Source organism: Phalacrocorax aristotelis, chromosome 7 (genome assembly GCF_949628215.1).
Source record: "Phalacrocorax aristotelis chromosome 7, bGulAri2.1, whole genome shotgun sequence".
Taxonomy (NCBI): domain Eukaryota; kingdom Metazoa; phylum Chordata; class Aves; order Suliformes; family Phalacrocoracidae; genus Phalacrocorax; species Phalacrocorax aristotelis.
The window spans coordinates 52323887-52348985 of NC_134282.1; the positions used below are offsets into that span (position 1 = coordinate 52323887).

The 25099-nt window shown below is 51.1% G+C and overlaps 2 protein-coding genes across 4 annotated transcripts in view; both read right to left on the reverse strand.

The window, feature by feature from the left end:
* The window catches only part of IGDCC3 (immunoglobulin superfamily DCC subclass member 3), a 112438-nt gene extending 98984 nt beyond the window's left edge, over positions 1-13454 (reverse strand). Inside the window, exons 1-2 of the mRNA XM_075100730.1 lie at positions 13134-13454; positions 1844-2149 (exon numbers count right to left, since the gene is read on the reverse strand). Coding sequence (XP_074956831.1) covers positions 1844-2149; positions 13134-13200 — 373 coding nt within the window. The 5' untranslated portion in view covers positions 13201-13454. The remainder of the gene's footprint in view (positions 1-1843; positions 2150-13133) is intronic.
* A 4997-nt stretch (positions 13455-18451) lies between these two features.
* IGDCC4 (immunoglobulin superfamily DCC subclass member 4) overlaps positions 18452-25099 on the reverse strand; it is a 100343-nt gene continuing 93695 nt past the window's right edge. For all 3 annotated transcript variants that reach the window (XM_075100732.1, XM_075100731.1, XM_075100733.1), the window contains one exon: positions 18452-23633. In XM_075100732.1, the coding sequence (XP_074956833.1) occupies positions 23103-23633 (531 nt within the window). In that variant the 3' untranslated portion in view covers positions 18452-23102. The remainder of the gene's footprint in view (positions 23634-25099) is intronic.

The window sequence follows — 25099 nt, forward strand, 5'->3', positions numbered from 1 at the left end:
CAGGGGAGCTCGCCCTGAGCAGCAGGTTACATTTGCCCACAACATCCCATTTTATTCCCATTATCAGCAGGCACCTGTGGCATCGAGGCCAGGTGCCCCATGTTTTGTGCTGGCTTCACCCAGACTTTTTCTCAGGCCTGGCAAGAAACCAAGCCAGAACAGAGATCAGAGCATTTTCAACCCGATCCCTTTTTCATTTTGATTCACACTAAACTACGGCTACAAAAGGAAATGCTATTCAGGGACACACAGCACATCACATACATATTGATGGAGGAGCCGAGATAACAGTGTTTATTGACAATCCACTATCCCAAAGGTAATTCCTCCAGCTCTCACGTCTCCTGTTTACGGGTCCGAGAAGTTTGACATTGTGCTTGTGTGTCAGCCAGCTCCCGGCTCATAAATGCCAGAGCTGTTCACCAAAAGTGCTCCAAGGTTTAGCACCACAAGACTGACAAGTTTGAGATCCAGCTGCTAATCTGGCACGGACCCAAAGCCCTTGGCTCCTGGACAATGTCACTTCTTACACCACTGAAAAGCTAGGTTTGCAGATGGCCACTTCATGCACTCGGGGATTGTTATACACAAGGGCTGGAGTGTTCCCTTGGTGGGCTGCCAGCCGGCCCCAGCGCTGCGGGGAGTGGGCGGCAGTGCTCCAACAGGCCCCCCAGTTCGGGGAGCGCGGCCAGGGAACCCTGGCCCCAGACTTTGCCATAGGCTTTTCCTGCTTTGCACCAAAAAATCACGGTGTGATTTACAAATGCAACAGAAGCGATAGTAAGTTGCTTGCACAGAAAGAAGAATGGTAGCCATCGCCCAGACAAGTTGGAGAACCCTTCAGTAAAACTTATTTAACCAGGTCTCAGGGCCATACCAGACACCCATCCTCACACCCATATATAAATTACATATATAAATTTATATATAAATTACACCCATATATAAATTACAACCAGAAGCAGCGACTTCTGGTTGAATGCAAAAAGGATTAGTGGCTGCACACCCAGAGCCCACAGAGAGCCTGTGGGGAAAGCTGGCCACCAACTCAACTGGGGCAGAAACCACCAGGACACCTCAGGTCTGCCAGCAGTCCCAGGACAACCAGAGCCAGCAAGGGGAAGCCCAGCAGCCTGCGTGGCAGGAGACCCAACAGGACCAACCGCTCCGGCCATGGCAATGCAACGGGCTAAGCTGGGTACTGCGCAGGGCTGGAGTCACAGCCTGCCCCGTAATTCTTCCTCCCCCAGCTTTAAATTTCGTTCCCTCGCTGACATTTTCATCTCTTTCCTCCTCCAGGCTCCCCCACCAGACAATCAGTCTGGTGTTGTTAGCCTTGCCCCCAAAGGCGCTGCCACTCTGGGTAGTAAATAAGACCTTGCTGCCTCCACATTGCCTGCCTTCAATAACAAAATGACAGAAACCATGACCTTCAGAAGGTCTTTGCTTATGTTTTGGAAAGCGCTGCCTGCTGAGTAGAGCCCAGACGTGCTGCAAAGCAGAGGGGCTTCCAAACTGACCACAGGAGATACACAAACCATGGACTATTTCACTGTATGACTTTAACATAACTTACCCCTCCAAGACAGAGAATTTACTAGGTGGCAGCTTTAGTTTTCTCCCCCTGAGAAGGCTAATTAGCTTTTCTTTCACACCTGGACAGCTACGCAGTTTAGATGCCAGCCAGATCCCCACACCAGCTCCACGTTCTTTTTTCTCTTTCCCCTCTTTTCCCTCCCTGAACACCCAGCACCCACCACACCGCCCTCCTGCTTCCCAGCAAAGCCAGGGCCCCTTGTGGGATTGCCCCATGAGGTGCAGATGCAACGATGCCCATACTTACTCGCTGCCTGAATCCTCGCCTTCCGGCTCACCACCAGCCCGTAGTGGTTTTGCGCCATGCAGTCGTACTCTCCTTCATCCGAGGACCCATCTCCCCGGACCCTCTGGAAGCGGGAGACGTAGAGCGACCCGTTGGCCAACATGAAGGCATTCTCACTGTCCACGATCATCACGCCATTCTTCCGCCACGTGATGGTGATGGGCTGAATGCCCTCCACCTGGCAGTAGAGGATCAAGGGTTGCTCCTGCACAGCTATGTCATCACTAGGCTCCACAACGAACGCCAGCTCGGAGGAATGGCCAAAATCTAAAATGAAGAGAGAATGACAGAGTCAGCAGCGTGTCCACAAACAGCAGCAAGAACCCAGCTAATGGGATGGTGAATGCGTTTTGGATATAGTGGGCTACACTAGGGCTACAGGGTGCAACTGTTTTGGAGAAACACAGACCCCTTGGGCATGCTTTGCCTCCCAGGGCTTTGTTATCAGAATCTCGAGGCGCATCTGCCGAAGGCACAAACAGGCACAGACCTGCAAGGCTACGTCTGGAGACTCCACTGAGGGGGACAGGCAGACATACCCCTTCGGTGGCTTGCCAAACCCGAATTCCACTTCATACCCCACTGAAGACTGCCTCTTCACCTCCCTTTGCAGGAAAACAGCCATACACAATAAAAACTTGCTCAAGCATGGGGCAGTGCTTACTTCACATCAGCCATTCCCAACCCTAGGAGCAGTTTACACCAGTTCAAGAAATCTGCTCCCAGGCGGGGAGGGGGCTGCGCTATGGCCCAGCCCCATTAGCAGCACAGCCGGCGGGGGTGAAGAGGGGGTTCGGCAGCTCCCGATTCAGACCATATTGCCACCGGCATCTTCGTGACACTTCTCCCGCTTGGCAGAGCAGGAGGCTGTTTGCCTCTCGCGCGTAACACATGCCCTTCTGTTGCTTTGGTCTCTCTCGCGCTGTAACAGGCAAAGGATGGTGCTATTCAGTCCTTAATGAAGAACAAGTTAAGCACCGAAATACAAATGCACAATGTTCTGGCTCAGCGACACAAAAGGTTTCTTGCAAAGCAATTACGCTAAACGAGGTCCAGGAGAGATAAGTTACTGCAGAATTTGTACCAACAATAGGCAAACCCTCGCTTCCCATCGTACAGATACATACTAATTTACTTCTTTTGCCAACAGAGCCTTTAAACACTACATCTTTGGCATGTTATGCTTCACTTGGTCCAGCACACCTTTTTAGGGTATAATTTGCCATAGTCATGATTAGACCCTACAGAAGACAACAGAAATAGAGCTATTGTTTCAAGATTAGCCCAAAATACATGCTGACATGAAAGACAAAAAACGACCAAGAAACAGGAGTCATATAAATATCTGAAGAGTGTAAATGCAGGGATGAAGACAAATTTTGTTTTTCTTTTAAAGAAGAGCAATGGAGAAGAAATCCCAACAGAGTAAGAAAACTACAATTTCATCCAAATATAGGGAAAGCCTTTCTAACGATTATCTTGTGCAGCAGCCCCTCGATGGGTGGAGGTTTCCAGCTGCTGAAACCTGCGACACAGCGTCTCCCCTCTCTCACGGGCTCAGGGGGGCCTGACTCCACAGCTGCTCACAGAATTGGGACGCACGTGGGCAACTTCTCTTGGCAAACACCAGCCCAGCACAGTCTTTGTAATGCCTGTCCCTAATACAGATCCCACCGCACTAGGCTCAAAACCAGAGCGAAGGTCAGATTGTTAATGCATGGTAAAAACAAGAGATGAGAAGAGGCAGTTATCCTAAAGAAAAAGAAGGGGGAAAAAAAAGTCTGTCTTTTCTGCTCTGCAAACCCAGTGAGATTTTTTCCTTCTTTCTGTAAATCCCCGTTGCTTTCTTCAGCAACTTAAATTGGATTACGGGGGATAAACATTGAGTGCAACCTGAGCCGAGGCAGATGGACGGAGCAGACAAAGAAGGCAGGGGTAGCGCATGGCAGGTCAAAGGTACTGCTGTCAAGGTATGAGTGTGTGCAGGGAATGGACAAACTCTACTTAGTGACAGACACCTAAAACACACACTTTATTAACCCATTAAGTCTTAAAATGCCAGGCTAGCTCCAGCCATCTCAGTGATCTATCACTCACCGTGGCTTCTTTTTTATGAGATAGCCCTGGGGTCCTCTCAGCTAGTTAGACTACAGCCAGCACAAACCCATCAATTACTCTTTTCTTTGGTGAAAATTAAGGAATTAGATGAATGCTCCACATTTTTCTGCAAAGTGGCCAGAATCTCAACACCACCTACCACACCGGGGCCCATTCCCTGCATGGGCACTCCTGGGAACTAGGTAGGATAAGCGCCCTTGTCCTGACTCCCCACTGAACCGAGGGGGCCTTCTGACTCCAGAAAGGCTGAACAAGATTTCAGGATTTAGCCTAACAGGCGAACAGGAAAAAATCCCTAATGAAATAAATGCCCCATCTTCCCCCAGCTCCCCTGTACTCTTAGATAAAACAGCTTATTATTAGATGTACAATAAAAGGAAGAATCAACATAATTACATGCCCTTCCCACAATAGCTGTCATTACAATAACCATCATTAAGGCCTGTGATTGGAGATAATCATGTTTACCTCCATAAACATTTGGTCTGCATCCTAACTCCAGGCTGCGCGAGCAGCAGAAGTGACGACACTCATAATTAGGGGACCAGTGCCCTCAGACGCATGCCGGGGTGGGGGCAGACACTAGCTGGTCCTGGGGTCTCTTGGGGATGTAGTCAAGAGGGGGATTGTGTGAAACTGTGCAGTGGACAGTGTGCAACTGGTTTGTAACCCACAGACGCCTCACCATGTTCAGAAGCACCCAAATTCCTCCTCAATGGATGCTTTTTTCGTAGGAAGCTTTTCTGACCTTAAAGAAATCCCACTGCCACTTTCCCGGGGCTTCAGGGCCACATAGCCAAAAAAACGGGCACATGGGGAGAAGCAAGCCCAGCCCATCTGGGGATGTGGAAGAAGCCAAGCTCCATCTTTCACCCCAACATGGCCTTTACATGCAAACTCAGCCAAAAGTCTCTCTTCTCCCCCGATACTTAGATGCTGAAAGGCGCAGAGAGGCATACTCCTTTCTCTGGCACCATGGGCACATTAGACCTCCTAAAGCTGCCTATCTGCATCATTAAATAGCTAGATCTGAAATTGCCTTAAAAAACTGAGCTTTGGTCCTCAAAGGCCTCAGTATCCCACTCTGCAAAAACCACAGGCTCTGTTTTCCATGGGGTAAATGTCCGAGTCTCACAAATAGGTAAGTCATTGGTGGCAAAGTCAGCAAGAACCAAGCTTGCAAGCTGACCTAAGCGTGTTTCTGCACCACCGTGGCTCTGCAGCCCAGCAGGTCCCCAGCATGCAGCAAGCTCCAAGGAAGCAACCATGGGCTCTTCCCCAGCCAAAGGTCATCTTGAAGCCAGCACTATTCCCTACGGTCCTCAGCCTCATGGCCTAATTTGGAGGCACAGAGTGGGCTTGGTGAGGACAATCAATGGTGTGCTTCTACAGGGCATCACGGAGGTTCCTGGAGGTTTTCTCAAAAAAAAAAAAAAAAAAAAAGAGATGAGGCCCTGGGATACTGCACACTGTCAGGAATGGGTATGAGAAACTGGTCCACAAACAGCCCAACCTAAGATCCACAGGGCCAATGGAGAGCCGTTCTGGAGAGAACTGGGTGCAAGGCATGGTAGAAAGCTTATACCTTCTTCATCCCGTTCTAAAGACAACCCCCCCTTCATCCATTTGGCTGTAACCATGGCGCTATTTGCATTAGAAGCGGTTTTCAGGGATTGGGCTTCAAACAGGGACATTGGGATTTGGCCTTCCAAGACTGGCACTGTAGGGCTCCAACTCTCAAAGGCAGACTCTGAATGCAGAGCTTCCCTGGGATGCTCGGGATGAGAAACAAAAGGACAAGGACACCCACAGAGGAATCTCCATGGCAGGACAAGAAGGGTCCTGGAGTTTGCTCTAGAGGTCAGCTCAGACGGGTCAGAGGGAGGACCCACACAAAGCAAGGAGGTAGCGGGGGAAGAGAGGGACCCGGCTCCGTTAGCATAAATAGCTGATTGGAGTTAGCAGCGAGGCACAGGAACGATGCTGCAAAGTTGGAAGTAAACAACACTCCAAAGGCACATGGAAACAGTAAAAGTGCAATTAATTGAGAGAGACAGAGAGGAAATCGCTGAGGCCGTGCACACTCACTCAGGGAGCCTGAAAGGCCCATCCCTCTCCAACTGCTGGCTGCGTATCCAAACCCAGCTCATCCCACACAACGTCCCGGGTACCGCCCGAAACAGGCTGCGAGGCAATGTGGCTCACAGCCACTCTCTGCTCAGCCCACGGCAGCTTGAGTTTGTAGTTAGAGGCAGGGGAGCTCAACAGACTGCTTGTCTCAGCGCCGGGGAGCGTGCGAGGGAAAATTGCTTTGCTTTCTGCAAAAGGATGGAGGAGGAAGCGTTATTAGCTCTGACATAAAGGCCACAAGAAAATTATTGGAATCCTCATTCTACAAGTCTCCTTTTGAGAAACATTTACCATCTCCCTGAGCAATACAATATGTGACTATATGTGCAAATATTTAACAAAAACTACTTCCCCTATTGATCAAGCAGACAGGCATACTCAGAGAAACCAATTAGCACTTGTGCTTTTGAACCAAGAGATTTATTTAGCGCTGAGAGAAAGAACTTCGAATTAATGGGAAGCTTAAAAGACACTTTGAAGTACATTTAAAAAAAATAAGTTTAATTATTTTTTACTTGACACTGTGATTCATGTTCAAAGCTTCAAAAGAACTTGCTCATACCCTAGCATTGTCCTTTTCCATTTGGGAAACCCAATTTCGGCTTTCCCTCCCGAGCTTCTGAAAAATACAGCAGCTAATCTCACCGCTTTAATTAGGGCTGACATCCATCGCAAAGGACCTCAGTCACATCACGGCTCATCCTCCTGGACCCCGTCCAGACCCACAGCCAGCAGGGCCATCCTGGCCCCCGGAGCACGTGGTCCCGACAGATGAGGCCCGTGTTATTACTCCCATTCTAGACAGGGAACATTAATCACAGAGAGATGAAATGACCTGCCAAGGGCCCGTTCTGAGCTCGTGGCAAGGCGAGATATTGCAGGAGCACTCAGATCCACCCTGCTCTTCCTGGCGCAGCATCACTGGGGGCACCAGCGGGGAGACTGAGGCAGCCCCAGCTTCTCTCTCATCACTCCAACAGCACATTCCACCTGCAAACTGCCTCTCATGAGCAGAAATTTGCCCCCTCCTGATTTACCGTGTTCATTCCCAGCATAACACAGCATAAATCAGCAGCGACCCACTGGCGAGCCTTACATTCACCATGAACAGCCACTCCAGTCCTGCTTCAATAAAGCCAAAAGAAGATTCCCCTGGAGTCCCACGAGCCCAGGACCAGAGGTTTTTATAGTGGGATGCGGGTTAATATCAGGACCAAAAACCTGGGTGTGGGTTGGGACAGCCCTACAAAAAATGGCTCCTGTTTTTTCAGTAGTGTGGGTTGGTTTTTTTTCAAACCCTTCTGCAAATGGGAGAATATGGAAAGAAGAGATATCTGGACCTGAAAGATATTCTCCAGCAGATTAAAACAGGTTTCAGGCTGATAAAATTGGCAACCCAAAAATCCAGCTGGTGCTCCCTTAAATCTCCTTGAGGCTGACCCAGACCCTATGCAGAAAAGCACTACACTGCAGTAAAGTGCAAATTGGCTCTTTAGGGCATCCAGAAAATTTACATTTAAAGAAGAGGAGAATAGGCTCTAACAGGCTCAACATCTTGCTGGCAGTAAAGTTTACTAGCTCAGAATTTTTTATTCCCTTTCCTTTTGGACAGGACATTATATAAAGCGATTTTTCCATCAGGGCACATAAACCACATCCACTCATTAAGCAATTGCAGGAGGTCTCTGTCAAGGATAACGCAACCTCTCGGCCACCTGATGTGGAGCCCAGAGACATGCCCAGCATTGCTGCCCTCGGTGGGGGCACAGATTTTAGCCGAGGTAGGCAAACACAGCCCAAAGAGCAAGAGAAATGGCCCCAAATAATTTTCAGATGTTCAAGACCGGACTGGGCAAATCCCAGGAGGTCGCTTGTTAAACACAGTGTGGAAGCTGGAAGTGTTCACAGCACAAAGACCCTTTCCAGGATGAGCTCCGAATTCTCGTGGGCTCCCCCATCTCTGAAGGAGGCAGGGTGAAACCTGTTGGTACAGCTAGAAAGGGCAAAGACCTCTTCCGAGTTAATCGCCCCACAGTAGCTCCATCCATGGTGAGGCATCCAGAGAGCACGGCAGCAAGCCGAGCGTAGGATGTGTCGTTGTTTGCATTCCCCACGTGTTTCGCAGCCCTGACCAGATCACAGTCCTACCGCAGAGGCCATCAGCGATACAAATACGGAGCAGGAAACAATCGTGCACGAGAGGATGACAAAGGCAGCGGCCAAGATGGGAAATTCTGTGTCCAGACCTGGGGTTCCCCGCAGGCGTCAGCCCCACAGCGCTGCTCTAACGACGAGCAGGGGTTTCAGCCCCCAACTCTGCAAGAAAGCATCAGGGAGGCGGCTGTCCTTGCAGCTGGTCCCTTGCACAGACCTGGCAGGGCATGGACTAGCCACATGGTACATAACGATGCTCGTGGACCAGAGACATGGTGGTTGGGAGAAGCATGAAGGCATGAGGCTGCCAAGATGCCCGGCACCCTGGCATCACGGTGCCAAAACCACCAGCCACCAAAGCCCCAATACTCAGCCCTTGAAATTCAGCTTGAGTACTGGCAGGCAGGACTGGATGGTGCGCAAGGAGAGGAAAGGCAAGGTCCTTCTGGAGGAAGAGAAGTTTCTGTGCACAGTAAAATCTTCAAAACTCTTAATTGCATACAGGGGATTCAAAGGAAACACAGCACTCTCTCCTCCCTGCCACCCCTTCTGCCTCATCACCTCCCACCCTGAAGTTCAGGCTGGAGGAAAGCATCGCCTCGCTCCTCTTAAGGAGCCGAGCACCGCACCGATCCCTGCTTGCTCCAAAATCAGAGCTGTTTCAACAAAACACTAGCACTTCTCTCCCTTTTCACGTACTCTCAGGCTGCAGCAGCAAAGACCCTTTTGCAAAAGCATCTTCCCAACCCAGCAGAATCACCCGCCACAACCCGCATCCTCCTGACTTGCCATTAGCTTCATCAACACAACCGCATGCACAAGAACAACAGGAAAAAAAAAAAAAAAGGCAGCGAATCCTTGACTCTGGTCTGAAACTCTGGTTTTAAATTACCAACGCAGGAGCGGGTCTGGGTTGTTAAGTGACCGGGCTCCTCTCGAGTGGAGGGTGCGATACAACAGTGACATTCGATATAATAGCGAGGCCAGATCAGCGTGCTGTGTGCTTTTCTCGGTACGCTCGCCTGTTTGCCTCTCTCTTCTCTTAAAGCGCAATTATTGACATGTTCGCCTCCTTAACCATCAGTTTTATATGCTTGCCAAGGACTCCTGAACATGTGTAAACAATTATTTTTATTTTCTTGCAAAACCAAAATGTTACATATTCTTTTGGATAAACAGACTCGGGTAGATTTTCATGAGCCCTGCTACATAATTTATTAGTTTCTAAACTCTGTAAAACTAAAAGCTCCAGTAAAGTTCAAATAAGTTTGTGATTTCAAAGTAATTTTGAACGGACTATTCCTGTTCCTGCCCGATGTTATTCAGTGATTTAAATGGGAATTCTTAATCTGCAGAGGGGGACTCCTGTGTCGTTTTGTTAGACCAAATAAAAGGACAATATCCGGGGTCAGAAGCGCAGGAGCGCAAAGCATGAAATATAAGGGGGGAAAAGGGGGCACGGAGAAAAGCATCTTCTGTCCCAGATCTGTTGCAGGCTGCAAAATGAAACGCATGGTCTGCTCGAGTGTGTGCTGGATGAGCTCGCTGCTTTGGGGGGGGCAAGCCAGGCGCCGGCAGTGGGTTCACAGGAGCTCTGCTCACGTCGCTCCCCGTGCCACAGCCCCGCGTCAGGGCCCCGTCCTGCTCCCGCCGGAGCCCGCGCTGGATTCCAATGCCGCGGCGAGGCGAGCAAGCCGGGAGCGGCCATCCCAGAGCGGCGGAGAGAGATGTTCCGAGGCGGCGGGACAGGGAGGTGCAGGAGGAACAGCATAGCGTCCCAAGGGTTTGTGAAGCTGGCACTGCACGGGGTCGCCGCTTGGCACGTCACACGCTGTGACACGGGACTCTCCAGAAACAAGGAAATCAGAGAAAGAAAGGTTTGAGCAGACAGAAGAGAGGGAGAGAGGCTTTCTCATTTGCACACATAAAATGAGAGCAGTTTTGCAGCTCTCCGCCGGGCAGTCCTGCTGCTGAGCTGCTCCACGCTGGCCCGTGACCCACTGATTGCGCCAGGGTACGTGGGCCAAAACTGGGATAGAGCAGGAAGGAGAGGAGTGGGGAACTGGGCTGTAACCTTGGATCTGGAGCTCTCTGCCCAGCTCCTCTCCCCAGGACCCTCTCCCAGCTCCTAAGCAAGCACAGAAGCTTGTGCTGTACAAGTTCCAGTGTCTGACAGGTAATAAGAAAAGGAACAACTACACTAGTTTAGGATTTCTAACTCTGCGCAAGGGGTGGCAGGGCAGATCAGGCGGGGACCAACCTGCCCTATTCCCCTCCCTATCAGCCAGCTTTTAAATACTTCCAATGCAAAGTTTAGTTTTGGCACCGCGGCGGCCCCAGCAGATGTTTGCGTGCCACTGGCACGGGCGGCTGCACGCTCGCACCCCTGCGTGAGCCTCGCGCCCAGCACCGGTCCCAAACGTGGTGCACAAGTACACGGCTCTGAGATGACCGCCCCTTTTCGCCAGCCGCATCCACCACGCAGGAAAACCACGTCCTGAGATTCTCCTGTTGAACTCCCCGAGAGACACAAAGCCCAAACGTGGGCTTGAATTTCATAGACCATCTCGGAGTATTACTGGGGAAAAATGATACCAGAAACCCTCTACGTATATTAAGAAAAAGGATGGGGTATTACACCAATTTAGGAGAAAGCAATCCTTTTTTTGCACCTAAAAAAAACCCAACAAAGCCACACAGAGCAGGAATTAGTGAAAGCTTATAGCTTTAATAATTTAGAAGTAAGCCTACTTAAATATAAATGATGATGTTTAATTCCAAGGCTGTTACTGAGCGGGGCTGGGGAGCCTCTCGTATCCAATGCCCGCCTTTGAATGCCGGGCTCAGCAATAACAGACAAAAGCTGTCCACCACCCAGAACAAAGAGCTCCAGGAAATTAAAAAAAAAAAAAAAAAGAAGGAAAGAAAATACTGTCTCACTGCTGAGCCACTCCAGCACGCTGACCAGCAGCTCCCAACGCCTGCTTCACAGTCCCCAGGCCAGCGTTTTGGGGAGTTTGAAAACCGCAGGGGTGGGAGCGGAGCATCCCGTCCCGCGCAGCGCGGCACCGCTCCCGACGCAGCACCCGTCCCCGCAGCGAGGCTTTCTGCTCTGGCGCTGACTGACACCGACGCGGGAGGGTTTATTAAATTCAGCAGAGCGCAGAAACGCGTTGCCTCGCTGTTAACCGCATCTAGAGCGTATAAACCCACCGAGGGGGGGAAATACCTCAGAACAGAAAAAATTCTAAAGTGCGGCCAAGCACTCTTCAGCGGGGCCAGCAAAACACACCCCAAAGTCAGGAGCCACTGACCTGCCAAGTCGCAAAATAAACACACACACAGGGTGATTTGGACAGCAACAGGCGATGAATGAGACACAAACTCAACTTACTAAAGTTTTGCTTCCAAAAATTAACTTCTTTTCCTTCCCCCCCCCAATAAGTACTTTTTCAACCATCCTCAATGCACTCTTGCGTACCCAAGAATCCCAACAGAGTAACGAGACCTGCTTCGTTACATCCACTTCACAGATAACTTCTATTTCCCGTGAGTTACGCTGGCTTCTCCTCGCCGTGGCTGCTATGAACCACGTGGCGAGATTTATTATGGGAATAGCCCACAGCCTGGTTTCCTAAACACCCCGGCAGCTAATCTCTGATTAATCTAACACACGCTTTTCTCCCTCTGACCACGCTGGGCTGCTTGTACATTTTTTTTAAACAATTCCTACTTTCCCTTATCTTTAAGGCTGCTAGGTGAGACGAGGGCAGGATACCCATGGGTATTTCGCTGCATAACAGCATCTTTCTCAGATTAGACCCATGCTTAAGCAGCATCACCAGCAGAAGGAAAATATTGCAATTTATCAGCAGGGCATGTGCACGGTAGGTCCAGGGAAAAATCCCTTTGATGTTTTTGTAGTTCGGCCCTGGTCCGGTGGGTGGTGTTACCAGTTGCGGCTGTGTGAACCAAGCCAGGCATTACAGGAGAGCACATTACTTGTGGGTTTGAAGTAGCTCACCGTCATCCCCGCAACTTGCAGCCCAACATCTCTTTTCTGCAGCTACCGCCTTTGCTAACGAACACGACGCGTGTGCTCGGGCGCTGCCTCCCGCTCCCATCGCCGGTGAGGATTTCGGGTCCGGTGGCCGAGCATGGATGCCCAACCACACTACCGCCACCGCAGCCATCCCATCCCTCCCAAACACTGGCCACGGAGGGGAGGGCCCCACAAACACCCCGGTCCCTTCCCCGGAGCCCTCTGCACACGTGGGGTTTCCAACTGAAAACACAGCTTTTTGGGGGAACACTGAAAACACTGCGTTTGGGGGAACACGTAGGGACTGTCTTCGGATTAAGGCGTGGGGCGGGCTGATGTGGAAGCCGACAGCCGAAAGCCGTGGCCCCGACGCGCCCTCCCGAGGGACGAGCCCCCCGCTCCCGCAGAGGGGTGCTACCACGGCGGGTGACACCAACAGCCGCGGCCGCACAGGCGGACAACACGCGTGCCGGGGCCGCGCTCGGTCCCTCCAGCCCCCCGGGGCTGTTCGGCCCCGTTCAGCCTCCGCGGCGGCCCGATGCCACGGGGACGGGCTGAGCGCGGGGGACCGGGACCGACCGCAGGGTGGGGAAAGACGCGGGGGGACCAGCACGACCCCGGCCACCACGGGAGTGATTGGGGGGGGGGGGGGGGGGGATGCGAAGTGCGGGAGGGACCGCGGGCAGGACCGACCGACGGACGGACCGACCGACCGAAGGGCGAGAGCGGCGGGGAGCGGCGCCGACGCCGGGCGCGGCGGCATGTCCGTCCCCCGCGCCCGCTCCCCGAGCCCAGCCCGGTTCTTACCTCCGCGGCAGCCGAGCAGCAGCAGCCCCAGCAGGCAGGCGGGCAGCGCGGAGCCCGGCGGAGCCATGGCATCCCGGGCGGGCGGGCTCGCCTCCCTGCGCCCCACGGGGAGGGAGGGAAGGAGGGAGGCGAGGCGAGAACCACCCCCCGCTTGCGGAGAGCGGGGGGGGAGGAAAGGAGAGGGGGGCGGGAAAAAAAAAAAAAAAAAAAAAAAGGGCAAAAAGCGGATTTCAGCGCTGCTCCCCTCCGCGCGAGCACGCCGCCGCGCCGGGCGGGCGGGGGGGCGGCGCTGAGGGAGCGGGGCCGCCGGCGGGCGGGGGCGGGCGGGCAGCGCCTTGCGCCATCTTGCGCATCCGCCGGGGCCGCCGGCAGCGCCGCGCCGGGGCCGGCCGGGCTGCGGGGTGGCGGCGGCCCGGGGAGGAGGAGGGGGGGGGCGGGCCCCGTGCGGGGCCACTCAGCGCCCGGGATCGGCGGGGACTGTGCCCGGGACCCTCACCGGGTCTCCCCGCACCGGAGTTCTGTCAGCAGAGCCCCCCGCACCGGGGCCACTGCATGGGTCTCCCCTCAGTGGGGACACCTCATAGGTCTCCCCTCACCAGAGCCTCCGCATGGGTCTCCCCTCATGGGTCTCCCCTCACTAGAGACCCCCTCACGGTTCTCCCCTCACCAAAGACCCCCTCCTGGCCTTCCCGAGCTTGTGGTAATCATATGGGAAGAAGTTTCCTTACTCTCTGCCCGAGGGGCTCTCTCCTACCTGTCACTGCCCAAAACAACCTGTTTTTGGCAATGGTGACAGGTCTGCAGCAGTGGACGAGGGCAGGGTCCCATCCCCGGGCCAGGGAGCTGCCTCTTACCTGCCCTTAGCGATGGGACCCAAAAATATGGCATTAAAACAAGGGAAAGCACTCATGAGACAGCAAGATCTGGGTGGTTCCACCGAGCGTTTCACAATGCCTGGAGGTGACTGGTGTCCTCAGGAAACAGGGCAGTGGGATCGCAGAGCGATGGCCACGAGATCCTGGGGACTGGAACGAAGAAGAGCTTGGCTTTTCCCACCCCAGTGCTCCTTAAACGCTGTCATAAGGTGACTTACCCAGGTCAGTCACGCAGATGCTGGACCAACCAGCTCACTCTCAAAGCGGTCCCAGTGAGGAAGGACCCAGTAAGGGATGAGTCTGCTCCTAAACCCTGCTGCAGCCCTCGAGATAATTTGTCCACCCTCCTGGCATGAAATGAGGGTAACGCATCCCTGCGTGGCGCTGAGCCCTAGAACTCATGGGGTATTTTGCTGCCTTCCAACTGATCCTGCCCAGTCCATTGCCCCATGTTCTCTGCAAACATATCACCATCAGCAGCAAAAGTCATCTTTGCAATGGCAGCTCAAAGCCTTTTGTGGTGTTTGCTTGGGGGAAAAAACAACTGGGAAAAAGAGAAGTGGATCCTACCTAACCTATTTTTTTCCAAATAAAAACAGAGCTTGATGGACTGGGTTACTAAGCCCTGTAACTGTGGCCAGAAACCTGGCGACAAACACTTTGTAAAGAGGAGCAACGCGTGGCTCCCCTGGATGGTGCGCCCTGAGCGTGTTGGAGTCAGCTAACGAGGAAAGAAGACGTCACTACATCTGCTCCACATTAAAGCTTCCCTCATTTAGCAGAGGGCTGAGCTGTACAAGGTTGCTTTCAGCCAGGGAAGAATTTGCTCTGGCTCCCTGAGCCTCTCGGTAACATCTGAATTTCCGTGCTGTCCCTGACCTTTTGGCACCAACCCTGCTTCTGTTCCCCAGCCGTCTCCCTGGCTCCTGCAGCGGGGCCCCGCCAGCGTTCCTGTAACGCTCGCAGCCGTCGTGGGCTTGTGGCAGCTCCTGGGATGCTGCTGGCACCAAGTATGGCTTGCGGGAATTAATAACTCCAAGGGAAACAAAGCGCCGTGTGTTTTACAAGGTGTTTTCCCCAGAAACCACAGATTTTGAGCGCTTTTGCTCCCATACGCAGGCGATGGCCAGTGTGGCAGTGGCAGGACCCAGGAGCTGGGGGAGGTAGCTACGTGTTTGTTGAACTCCACCAAGTTCAGTCCTGTGTCTTGCAAACGACACTTGTGACGTTGCTGGTGTCGCATTCACATATCCCAAGTGCGGGTTGTTCTGCTGAACAGGACTCAGATGAAAAGCTATTAGATTTTTAAAGAAAAATGCAGGTTTGGGGCTCTCCTTAGAGCCACCTGAGAGCAGGAATCTGGAGCACTCGTGTTTTTCTGGGCTCCTCTGTAACCATGAGGGCTTAAAAAAGTCGCTTTGTATTGGAGGCAGGGATTTGCTTATCACACTGTAAGCAGAAATTAGAGCCTTTTGAAGAGCAGCGGGGTTACAGGAGCAGCAGTGCCCAGCCCAAACCAAGGCTCCAAACCCCTTCCCTGCAGAGCGGTCATGGGCTCCATCCCTCCATCCTCCCTCCTGCAGAGGGGCACAGGGTCTGTCCGTCCATCTGTCCTCCCTCTCCGCAAGGTTATCCTCCGCGAGCACTGGCCTCAGAGGGTGTCGCGCACCCCTCGCTCCTTGCACAGTGAATTAGAATCATAGAATCATAGAATCGTTAAGGTTGGAAAAGACCCTTAAGATCATCGAGTCCAACCGCTAACCCACCACTGCCAAGCCCACCACTGAACCATAGCCTCAAGCACCACATCAACCCTTCTTTTAAATACTCCAGGGATGGAGACTCCACCACCTCCCTGGGCAGCCTGTTCCAGTGCTTGACAACCCTTTTGGTGAAGAAGTTTTTTCTAGTATCCAACCTAAACTTCCCCTGGCGCAGCTTGAGGCCATTTCCTCTCATCCTATTGCTTGTTACTAGGGAGAAGAGTCCGACCCCTGCCTTGCTACAGCCTCCTTTCAGGTAGCTGCAGAGAGCAATAAGGTCTCCCCTCAGCCTCCTCTTCTCCAGACTAAACAACCCCAATTCCCTCAGCCGCTCCGCATAAGACTTGTTCTCTAGACCCTTCACCAACTTCACCAACTTTGTTACCCTTCTCTGGACACGCTCCAGCAACTCGATGTCCTTCTTGTTGTGAGGGGCCCAAAACTGCACACAGTACTCGAGGTGCGGCCTCACCAGTGCCGAGTACAGGAGCACGATCACCTCCCTTTCCATGGGCTCCAATAGTGCTCCTGACTTACACCAATTAACTGCAAACTGAGGTCCCCAAGACACCGTTAGTAGTTTCAGCAGATGAAGTGAGAGATTAACTTGTCTGAGTTCACTCCATTTATTATTCAATGTGTAATTGTGGTTTCCCTGTCTGCTAACAGCCTGGGAGCTTTTCACTTACATACATACGCGTGGGTTTTTAGCATGTTTTGTGGTCAGTGAGCAAAAGGGAGGGGAGCAAAAATCGCGGCACCCACCTGGAGGCACTGAGCTGAGAGCCGTCCCCGCAGTGGTGGGAGAGCCCCGCGACGTGCTCCTGGAGGCTGCTTTCCCCAGCAGAAACCCCTTTCCATCCACTTTTGGCTTTATAAGCACACAGGTGGCGTGGTGGCAGGGGCCAGCGGTTGTCACCAGACCGAGGGGATGCCTCCTGGCACTTAGATGCCTGGCTGAGGAGGAGCTGTGTGTTCTCTGTGAATTGAAAATGATCGTGTCACTGATCCACCAGTTTTGCCGTCAGTGGAAATGCGTGTGGGGAGCCAGCATGAACAATGAAACCCACACGGTTGTACCTGCCACACAAATCACGGGTCTGACTGTGCTGGTGCAACTGCTGCTCCGGTGCTTTGCTGGAGGGGAGGAGGTCAGAGGAGTCCCCATGAGATGCAGTTTCCAGAATCAGTGTCCGCTGAGCACCCGTGGAGCAGCCCTGGCCACCTCGCTGCATCACGCAGCCCATCGCCTCGTGCTGTGTCGTTTCCTGGAGGGTTGAGCTGGGCAACGCGCTGCACTGGGCACTTGTAACTTACTGAGTTACCCGAGACCACGTGAGACCCGAGCCCGCGGCAGTGATATTGCCAGCTGCACGATAGCACAGTGTACCAGGGCGATAAAGGCTGGGAAGACAATATAAATGCCTCGCTCTTATCTTCCCTTCTCCATGGTCCCGACACCCCTGTAACTGCCGCGACCATCCCTCTGCTCTGTTCACCCACGTGCTGCCCCGTTTGCAGCCACCCCGCTGTGTCCCCTCTCAGCAGCCTCCCACCAGCGTCTCATGCTGCGAACTCAGAGCTGGGAGTGGGATTTGCTGTTACCTGCCACCACCCCCCCGAGGTCCTTCCTTGCTCATTCGTGGGGTTACCTATCATTAGGAGAACCTCTCATCAGAGCTACGCAGTCTGACACAGTTCCCTTTAACCACTATCAGAGAACACTGTGCTAAGTGCAGATTTATTGCCTCTGTAACGCAGATAAAATGTGATTTTATGGCTCCGTAGTCCTGGCAGCATAAAGTAATAATGGAAACTATCCACTCAAGTAGGGAATGCATCCCAGGAAGAAAGGGAGATGCATGGGAGGTTAATAGCGTGTCCTCGGGCACTGCCAGATATCCTCTTGGCAATCTCGCTGGCCGCGAGCTGCTGAGCATTCAGCCCACCGCGCCATCCGAGAGCTCTCACTGTTCATTTGCTAGAAGCTTCTGCTTATTCTTCACATTAAAAAATTCCCCAGCAAGATAAGGCATGAAACTGGACAGATGGGTTGTTTTCTTTTTTCTTACAGGAATCATGTCAAAACTGAGAAATGAGCGAGCATCAAGAAACGCCCAACGAACCCCATCTCTGCCCACACCTGAAATCCCCAAAGTGACGTCTAAGGAATCAGGCACCCACCATCATCCCACGTTCCCAACCTCCACGGTTACGAGCTCTGGCACTGAACTGGCACGCGCGTGTATCCTGCGTCCTGCTCCCGCTTCCCACCAGCGAGGTACACCCTTGCCGTGGAAGGCGCTCTGCCACGTGGCCCCAGGTCTGCCAGCTGCAGGCTCCCGCGCAGATCCAGCCAGGAGCGAGCGACTCGGACAAGCAGGAGGCTTGAGTCGAGCCGTTAGGAAACGCACATGCAGGCCACCCCGTGCTGGGAGGCACAGCTCCAGCCCGGCTGACGCTGCCCGCAGGGACGCGTTGCAGGTCCGTCTCCGGCCAACCCACGCAGGCAGAGCGCTCTCCGGCCACCCCCTCCATGCTTCGAGGGGCAGGGTACGGCCTGGCACCTAACAGCAGATTTCCCAGGGTCCGGCCACTCCATGCAGAGTCAGCCTTCCACGACAGACCTTCTCTTGGAGCAAGAGCTGTAACACACTGCATCGTGAGACAAATTCCACTCTTTTTTTTTTTTTAATATTTTATTAATAACCCATTAGTTAAGGAATATAAGGACAACGTCTTCTTACACTTTAACACTAAAGAGTATTTGTGGAGTAAGAACAGTCTCTGAAGAAATAAAGTTATAATTAAGTACAGCATGGAACCAAACACAGACACAATCTTCAAACGAGATCAAGTTCTGGTTACACATCCTTATGCACTGTGTAGAAAAATTAAAGGAAATTTAATTTTAAAATATTAGCAAGGGAATACAATAACAGAACTAGATGGTAGATTTCTGCTGGACTAAACACCTCTTTTCTAATCAACACCTTCGTTAGAAAAGACACGATGATCCCCTCAAAACACCTATTCCTAATGAGATCAAAACCATATATAGTGCTCTATTAAAATGGTTGTTTTCTCACGCAGTGGATTTAATGGGCTGATCCCAGGTTTGTTAGCTAGTAATGTAAAAAATTCTCAAAACCTAGATTATAAGTTATCTCATTTGAACTATTTAAACCAGAACTTTGCTGTCTGTTAACAAGAAATCAAATCGACAAAAAGTTGAGAATTTTAGCCGAGCCGCGTTTCATGTAACAAGGAATTAGAAGAAATAAAAGGATGAGAATTGCGACTCTCGCAGCAGCATGGGGAATATACAGTTTTGTAGCCAAACGGTAACATTAATACTACAAAATTATGCCAGTGAGACAAACCTGACCTTTTAACAATGTAAAACAATATACACCAGCAAGAAGTTGAACAGCAATGATCTTTAGTGTTACTGAAAGGAAGAAAAGGGAGAAAGGAGCCTGATGCGTAGGAACATATATTAAGTACGATGGGTAATTAAAGGTATCAACAGTTTGTGTGTCTGTGAGAAATCTGCAAGAAAGCTACTTATTTCATGATAAAAAAATATATGCACTGGTTGTTTCAGCTTTACACAGAAAATGTGTTTTATCTGTCTTCTTCCATTCGTTTCTAGCCGAGACCAGAACAGGTCCCACATGCGCTCAGGACAGGAGGGACCTGGGCGCAGCCGAGTTAGACAAGGACCCCCCGCACCGCACGGACACGCGTTTGTACAGAGAGCGGCTTTGCTGGTGCCCGAGTGGTGATCTCTTGGCTCCGAGGGATCCGCCTCGATTTCTGTAGCTGAGGTCTGGCGTACTGGTCCACGGCCACCGCAGTACTCGGGAGATCCAAACGCTGCCAGTTTCACACTCCGGTACAATTTGGTGGGGTGTAACGAGATCAGAATAAGCCTCAGCGTGAGGAGACGAAGTATTTTTGTGATGCATAAGCAGAATTGTTTGTACTCTGCTGCATGTCCCGCAAAACGCTCTGAGCACGTAACTAACTGGGTGGTTTTGTGATCGGCCCAAGGTGAGCCAGGGGAATGGTGCCACACTGCGCCTGCATGTGTTGGCTTCAGTGGCAGGTGGGGGAAGATTTTAGGCAGATCAGCAATGCTCACCCTGTGGCTATATGATTGCTGAAGTCAGCACAGACAAAGCAGAGGGTGCCTGTACAAAGGAACCACCAGAAACCACGACACACTCCTAAATGAGCCACTGGACTGAGCTGCATCCCCACATACCCCCTGGATGGAAAGCTCGGGGCCGGTGCATGACCTGCCCCAGGTACAGCATCACAACAGGGAGCAGGGAGAACTGCTGTGCCCCGGCCATACCCGCTGCTGGCCAAACTCCTCCTGGTGCTGCCCACCGGCAGCCAAGGCGCTCAGCAGAAGCGGCCCTTCAGCATGCTCCAATGCTTGCAGGCGGGTGACTTGGTTTTGGAGGTGAAAGGAAGTCACATGGGTTCCTCTGGAGTGAGTTTGTTGAAGAAGGATCCTCCTCCCTTTCTGCACATCAGCAGCAGCAATATGGTGTGTATGGGGTCTGTCCTGTCACTGGGGAAGGGCAAGGACTCTTCCACAAAGCTAGCTGCAAACTGAGGTCCAGCTGCAACAATCTGTCCCCACCCTCCACAGCTAGTGCCCGATACTCCCCAGCTGGAGGGTTTATACCTCTGCAATTGCATCCGCTCCCATATAACTGTGAATTGCCCTTATTGCCCGCAATAACACTTCACTGCCTTATCTGTAACCCTGCTAAGTCATTAGTTTCAAAGTCTTGTGGCAGTGAGTTCTGGAGGTTATTTATGCACCTCCTCTGCCCAGTTATGATTTCTTGCCTCTCTAGCTTCTTGCTCTGGTAGCGCGCACACACACAAGCTCCTGCCTAGCATGCTCACTGGCACTGATTTCCAGTCTCTGTGCCACAGTCTTTCAGAGTCATGGCACTTCAGAGCGTGGAACGTCATTTCTGAGACTCCTCAAGATACTGAGCAGCAGCTGGAGCCACAGAGCAAGTGCAACGAGTGGAAATACACCCATTTCCCAGAACGGTGCGTCATGCTGGGAGGAGGTGCTGTAGGGTGGGGAGAGGTGGAAGCTCCAATATCCTTCCCAACAGGGTACACAGAGGCTTGGAGGTCCTCCTCTACTGAGGAGCTGGAGCTAACAGGGTTTGATGGAGGATTGCAAGGATATGGGCTGGTACAGCTCAGCTCCAAACACAGGGCACACTGCGATACGGCTCTTCACAACAGAATTGGGATAGGGTGCTGGCAGAGCAAGGTTCTCCTTGCTGCAAGCAGTGGTAGCTCAGTCCAGATTTCACCACAAAAAACAAAGTCTGAAGTCTTTTACAGGATCTCAGGTCAGCACACAGCTCCCCATGGAGCTTTGGGGAAATTTTGGTAGGAAAAAGAGGGACATGAGCATCTTTCCCCTCCTTTTTTAAATAAACACGTGGCCAGATGTCTGAATCCTCCAGGAAGGCAGAACATTGACTAAACACCCAATGAACAGAATTCCCAATCCTTATTACCCCTGAGGAGCTGGTCCAATCTGTAGCGATCCCAGTGAAACTCTGCAAGCCTGGAACAGGAGAAAGGTAAAAAAAACATTCACCCAACACCAGAAGGCCATGCTGAGAGACACGTCAGTGGTAAGCAAGCTGTGTCAGCAAGGAAGAGTCACTGGATGATTTTCAAAAGTTATCTGTAACAAACCCAGACTGACTGGTAGGAAAGCGAGGATTAGATTTTAATTTTTAAGCTCTGGTGGTGCTCTGGTCTTTAAAAAAAAAAAAAAAAAAAAACAAACCCCAAAATAAAAAGCACTTTGGCCAGGACTCTCAGAAGTGACCAGAAAATTTCACCTGTTCATCCAAAGCCTTCAGCAAGTCCACTGCTTACAGAGGCTGAGCGCTGCTCTCTGGAAATCAAAATCATCTGAGATGTCTCCACTTGAGCACAAAAGAAAAAAAAAGAAATAGGTGTCCCCATCTTACTTTTGCAATTGTTGGTTCCTTTTTCCCCGAGATCACAAGTTAATTTTGCAATTGTTGGTTCTTTTTTCTCTTCGCTAGTATAAGGTTCTTAAGGAAAGATGGATCAACATCCTGCCAGCTGAAGCAGTCTCCTGTGGCCAGCTCCTGCAAAACAGAGTCCTACAGAGAAACACAACCCAGCTCTCCAGCTGTAAGGAAGGTGTCCTACAGCAGCACTCCGAAACAAAGCAAGAGAGACACCAGATCTGCAGCACTATGCATTAAAAAAGAGCCAACAACCAGTGCAAACATATTCTTTAGAAAAAGGCAGTATAAGAATAAGTTAAAACCTATAATGGACTATAACAAAAGACTAGATCTACTGCTTTTTTTCTCCAACAGACATGAGGTAGTTGTGTTGTTAGGGAGGGGAAGAAAAAAAAAAAAAAAAAAAAGAAAGAGAGAAGTAGTAAAAATGCTACTCTATACCACACACTACTCCACTTTATAAAATTAAATAATATAAAGATGTTCCACGGAAATAAAAATACATGTTGTACATTAAAAGGACAGATGTGTACCTGAAATATTAGGTACAAGAACCTACATAAAACAAAGTCCAGGTTGGTGAAATGACCCAGACACTGAAGAAGGTTCTATATAGTACAAGTTGTTAGAGGCACTCGTAGAGTGTGTAATAAAAGGCCACTACATCAGCCTGCTAGTAATAGTTACTGCGGTAGCGCACAAAGAGAGCCTTATAATCCTTTTAACCACGGGAGGGCAGAAAAGGCTGGTGGTTACAGCTCACTGAATTTGTTTGTGTTGGCTTCCACCGCCTTGCGGGACTCCTCTGACAAAATTCATCCCAACGCTGCGAGGCAGTAGGCAGTGCCAAGGCGCTCCCTGGCGAAGAGACCGTCGCGAAGAATCACTCGGTGTACCCTGCCTCTTCCCAGCATTAAAAGACGTCTTGTCAGTCGCCTCGAGGACTACAGCGAAGTGACAGCCCCAGTCTAACGCAGAAGGTTCTAGCCGTGGTTTCACGTCAGACTTCGGCAGATGGCTCGATCCTGCTCCCAAGAAAACCAAGTTGCTCATCAGCTTCAGCGGGAAGAAGATGGGCCCTTACCAATCTACCTACTGATTTCTTGAAGGCAATATGTACAGCTGACAAGTCTGAATCCTGTTCTGGTGAGATGCTGCACCTTCTTAGCTCCTGCCGGGCTCAGTGAGTCGAGGGCATGCAGTACCTCACAGGGACAGGCCCTTACTAGTGCTTCTAGCTCTCCCATGATCAAAATCAGATTAGTTCACTCTTCAATGATTGTGGACACATGCCATGTTCTCAGATGCTGAGGATGAACTGGTTAAACCAGAGTTACTGCAGAGGGGGGCCTCCTCTGGGGCCAGGGAAAGCGACTGGCACTTGACTGGCTGCACATCCCCCCTGCCTTCCTGGATGGAGTCCGAATCTCCGCTCTCCACTGAATCCAGACTTTCCCCGTGCCTGTGGAAGCCGTTGGTGAGCCCACGGATGCAATCGGCCTCTGTTCTGTTAGTCTTTCTGTCGGTACATAACAGCTCATCCTGGGCCTGAACCTCAGGATTGCCCGTGCAGTCCCCCAGCACATGGCTAGCATCCTGCTGGGTGCCAGGAGAGCTGGAAAGAGTCAGCTCTCCGCAGGGGAGCTCTTCAGGTTCCTGGTCCTCGGTTTCTGTCTCTTCGCTCTCCAGGGTGTGCAGCTGGGAGTCATAGTCTCTGTCAGAGGCTGAAAAATCAGAATGGACGATGACCTCTGCTTCTACTTGGTGGAGGCTGGCCGGTGGGTGGCTTTTCTTTGCTTCATTCTGTTATCAAACAGGAAAAATTAAAAGTAAAGTAAATGAAATTCAGATAATTGAGGTTGTGACCCAAGCAAGCACTGAAATGTATTTCTTTTTAATCCCACAGAGTGCAATGGGATGTACGCATGCCTCTATTAAGCATTATCTTGATATGCTTCTCAGAGCTGAAGTATTAAGAAGCATCTCAGATCACCTCAGGAACAGTATTCCTATTTTACACTTGGGAAAGGAAGTCCCAAGGGAGTAAAGTGATTTGCCCACAGTTTCTTGGGCAGGCTGGAGCAACCATTCCAAGTCTCTGTCAAAGACCACAATTTTCAAAACCTGCCAGTCTATTTCCATAATAAGGGCCAGATTTCTAGAGGGCGAGTGGGCAGCGCTCTGGGAAGCTGGCTTCCAAGACAGCTCATGATACAGACCCACAACTAAATACCAGGGCTCCTTTTACTTTCCTGGTTTAATTTTGGCTACGTATCACAAAATGTTTGTTTGTTAGAGCCCTGGTCACAGCTTGCAAAAGCTGGTGTAAAATCAAGCCCTTTAATTCAGCAAGAAAACAACTGTTTCTCCTCTGCAGCGGTTAAATGGAGTTCAGGCTACCGGTCTCTGCAAATCTGGCTAACGAGCAGGTCATTCTGCCAGATTATCATTCAATAATTTAACAGGCAAATTATTTTGGAAGCTCACAAAGAGCTCTCTAGGCAATCAGCGCTCAGATTCTGGGCCGAGTGTGACTTAGTAGCAAGAACTATGGAACTATGGAAGTATGGAAGTGATATCCCACATGTAATTTGCGCTTTCTGTTGAAGCCAACTTTGTGCATCATTTACATATTTTAACACTTTTTTCCTTTTGTTGACACACTCTGATGGCTAAGCTGTGCTGTAAATGGTGCCCTGTAATTGGGTTGTAAAACATTGTCTTAACTCTATCCACAATGTTAATTACATCCTGCGTATAATTGATTTTCACACTACTATCTGGGAAGGAAGCATAGGTAGGTTACTTAGAAGTAGTCACTGTGGGTGGAGGGTGAACTTCTTAAACCAATAATCAAAGAAATCTTCTGGTACAGAGTCACTCTGAGCAGGCGTCAGCTTGCTTTGCTGAGATGGTGGCACAGACATCACGACGCTTGTAGAAAGTCTCCCAAACACGGGAGTGCATATTTATTTTAATGAAGCAATATCAGAAACAGCATTTCCTCCCAATCTATGCACCCACACAAAGACGACAAGTGCGGTGGAAATTCTGTATCTGGAGAAGGAATTTAAATCAACCCTTGATCTTTGACTCCTTTTACAGTCAAAAATGCAATCCCTCCTTCAGGCGAGCACGCTGTAGATCTTAATCACTGTGCTGAGCGCTGCAGCTCCTAACTCATTCAGCAGGCTGCCTGCTGCATGGCCACAGCGAAGACTCAAAGCAGACCGCTGAGTCCTGGTCCTCAGGAACCAGGACTGTCACAA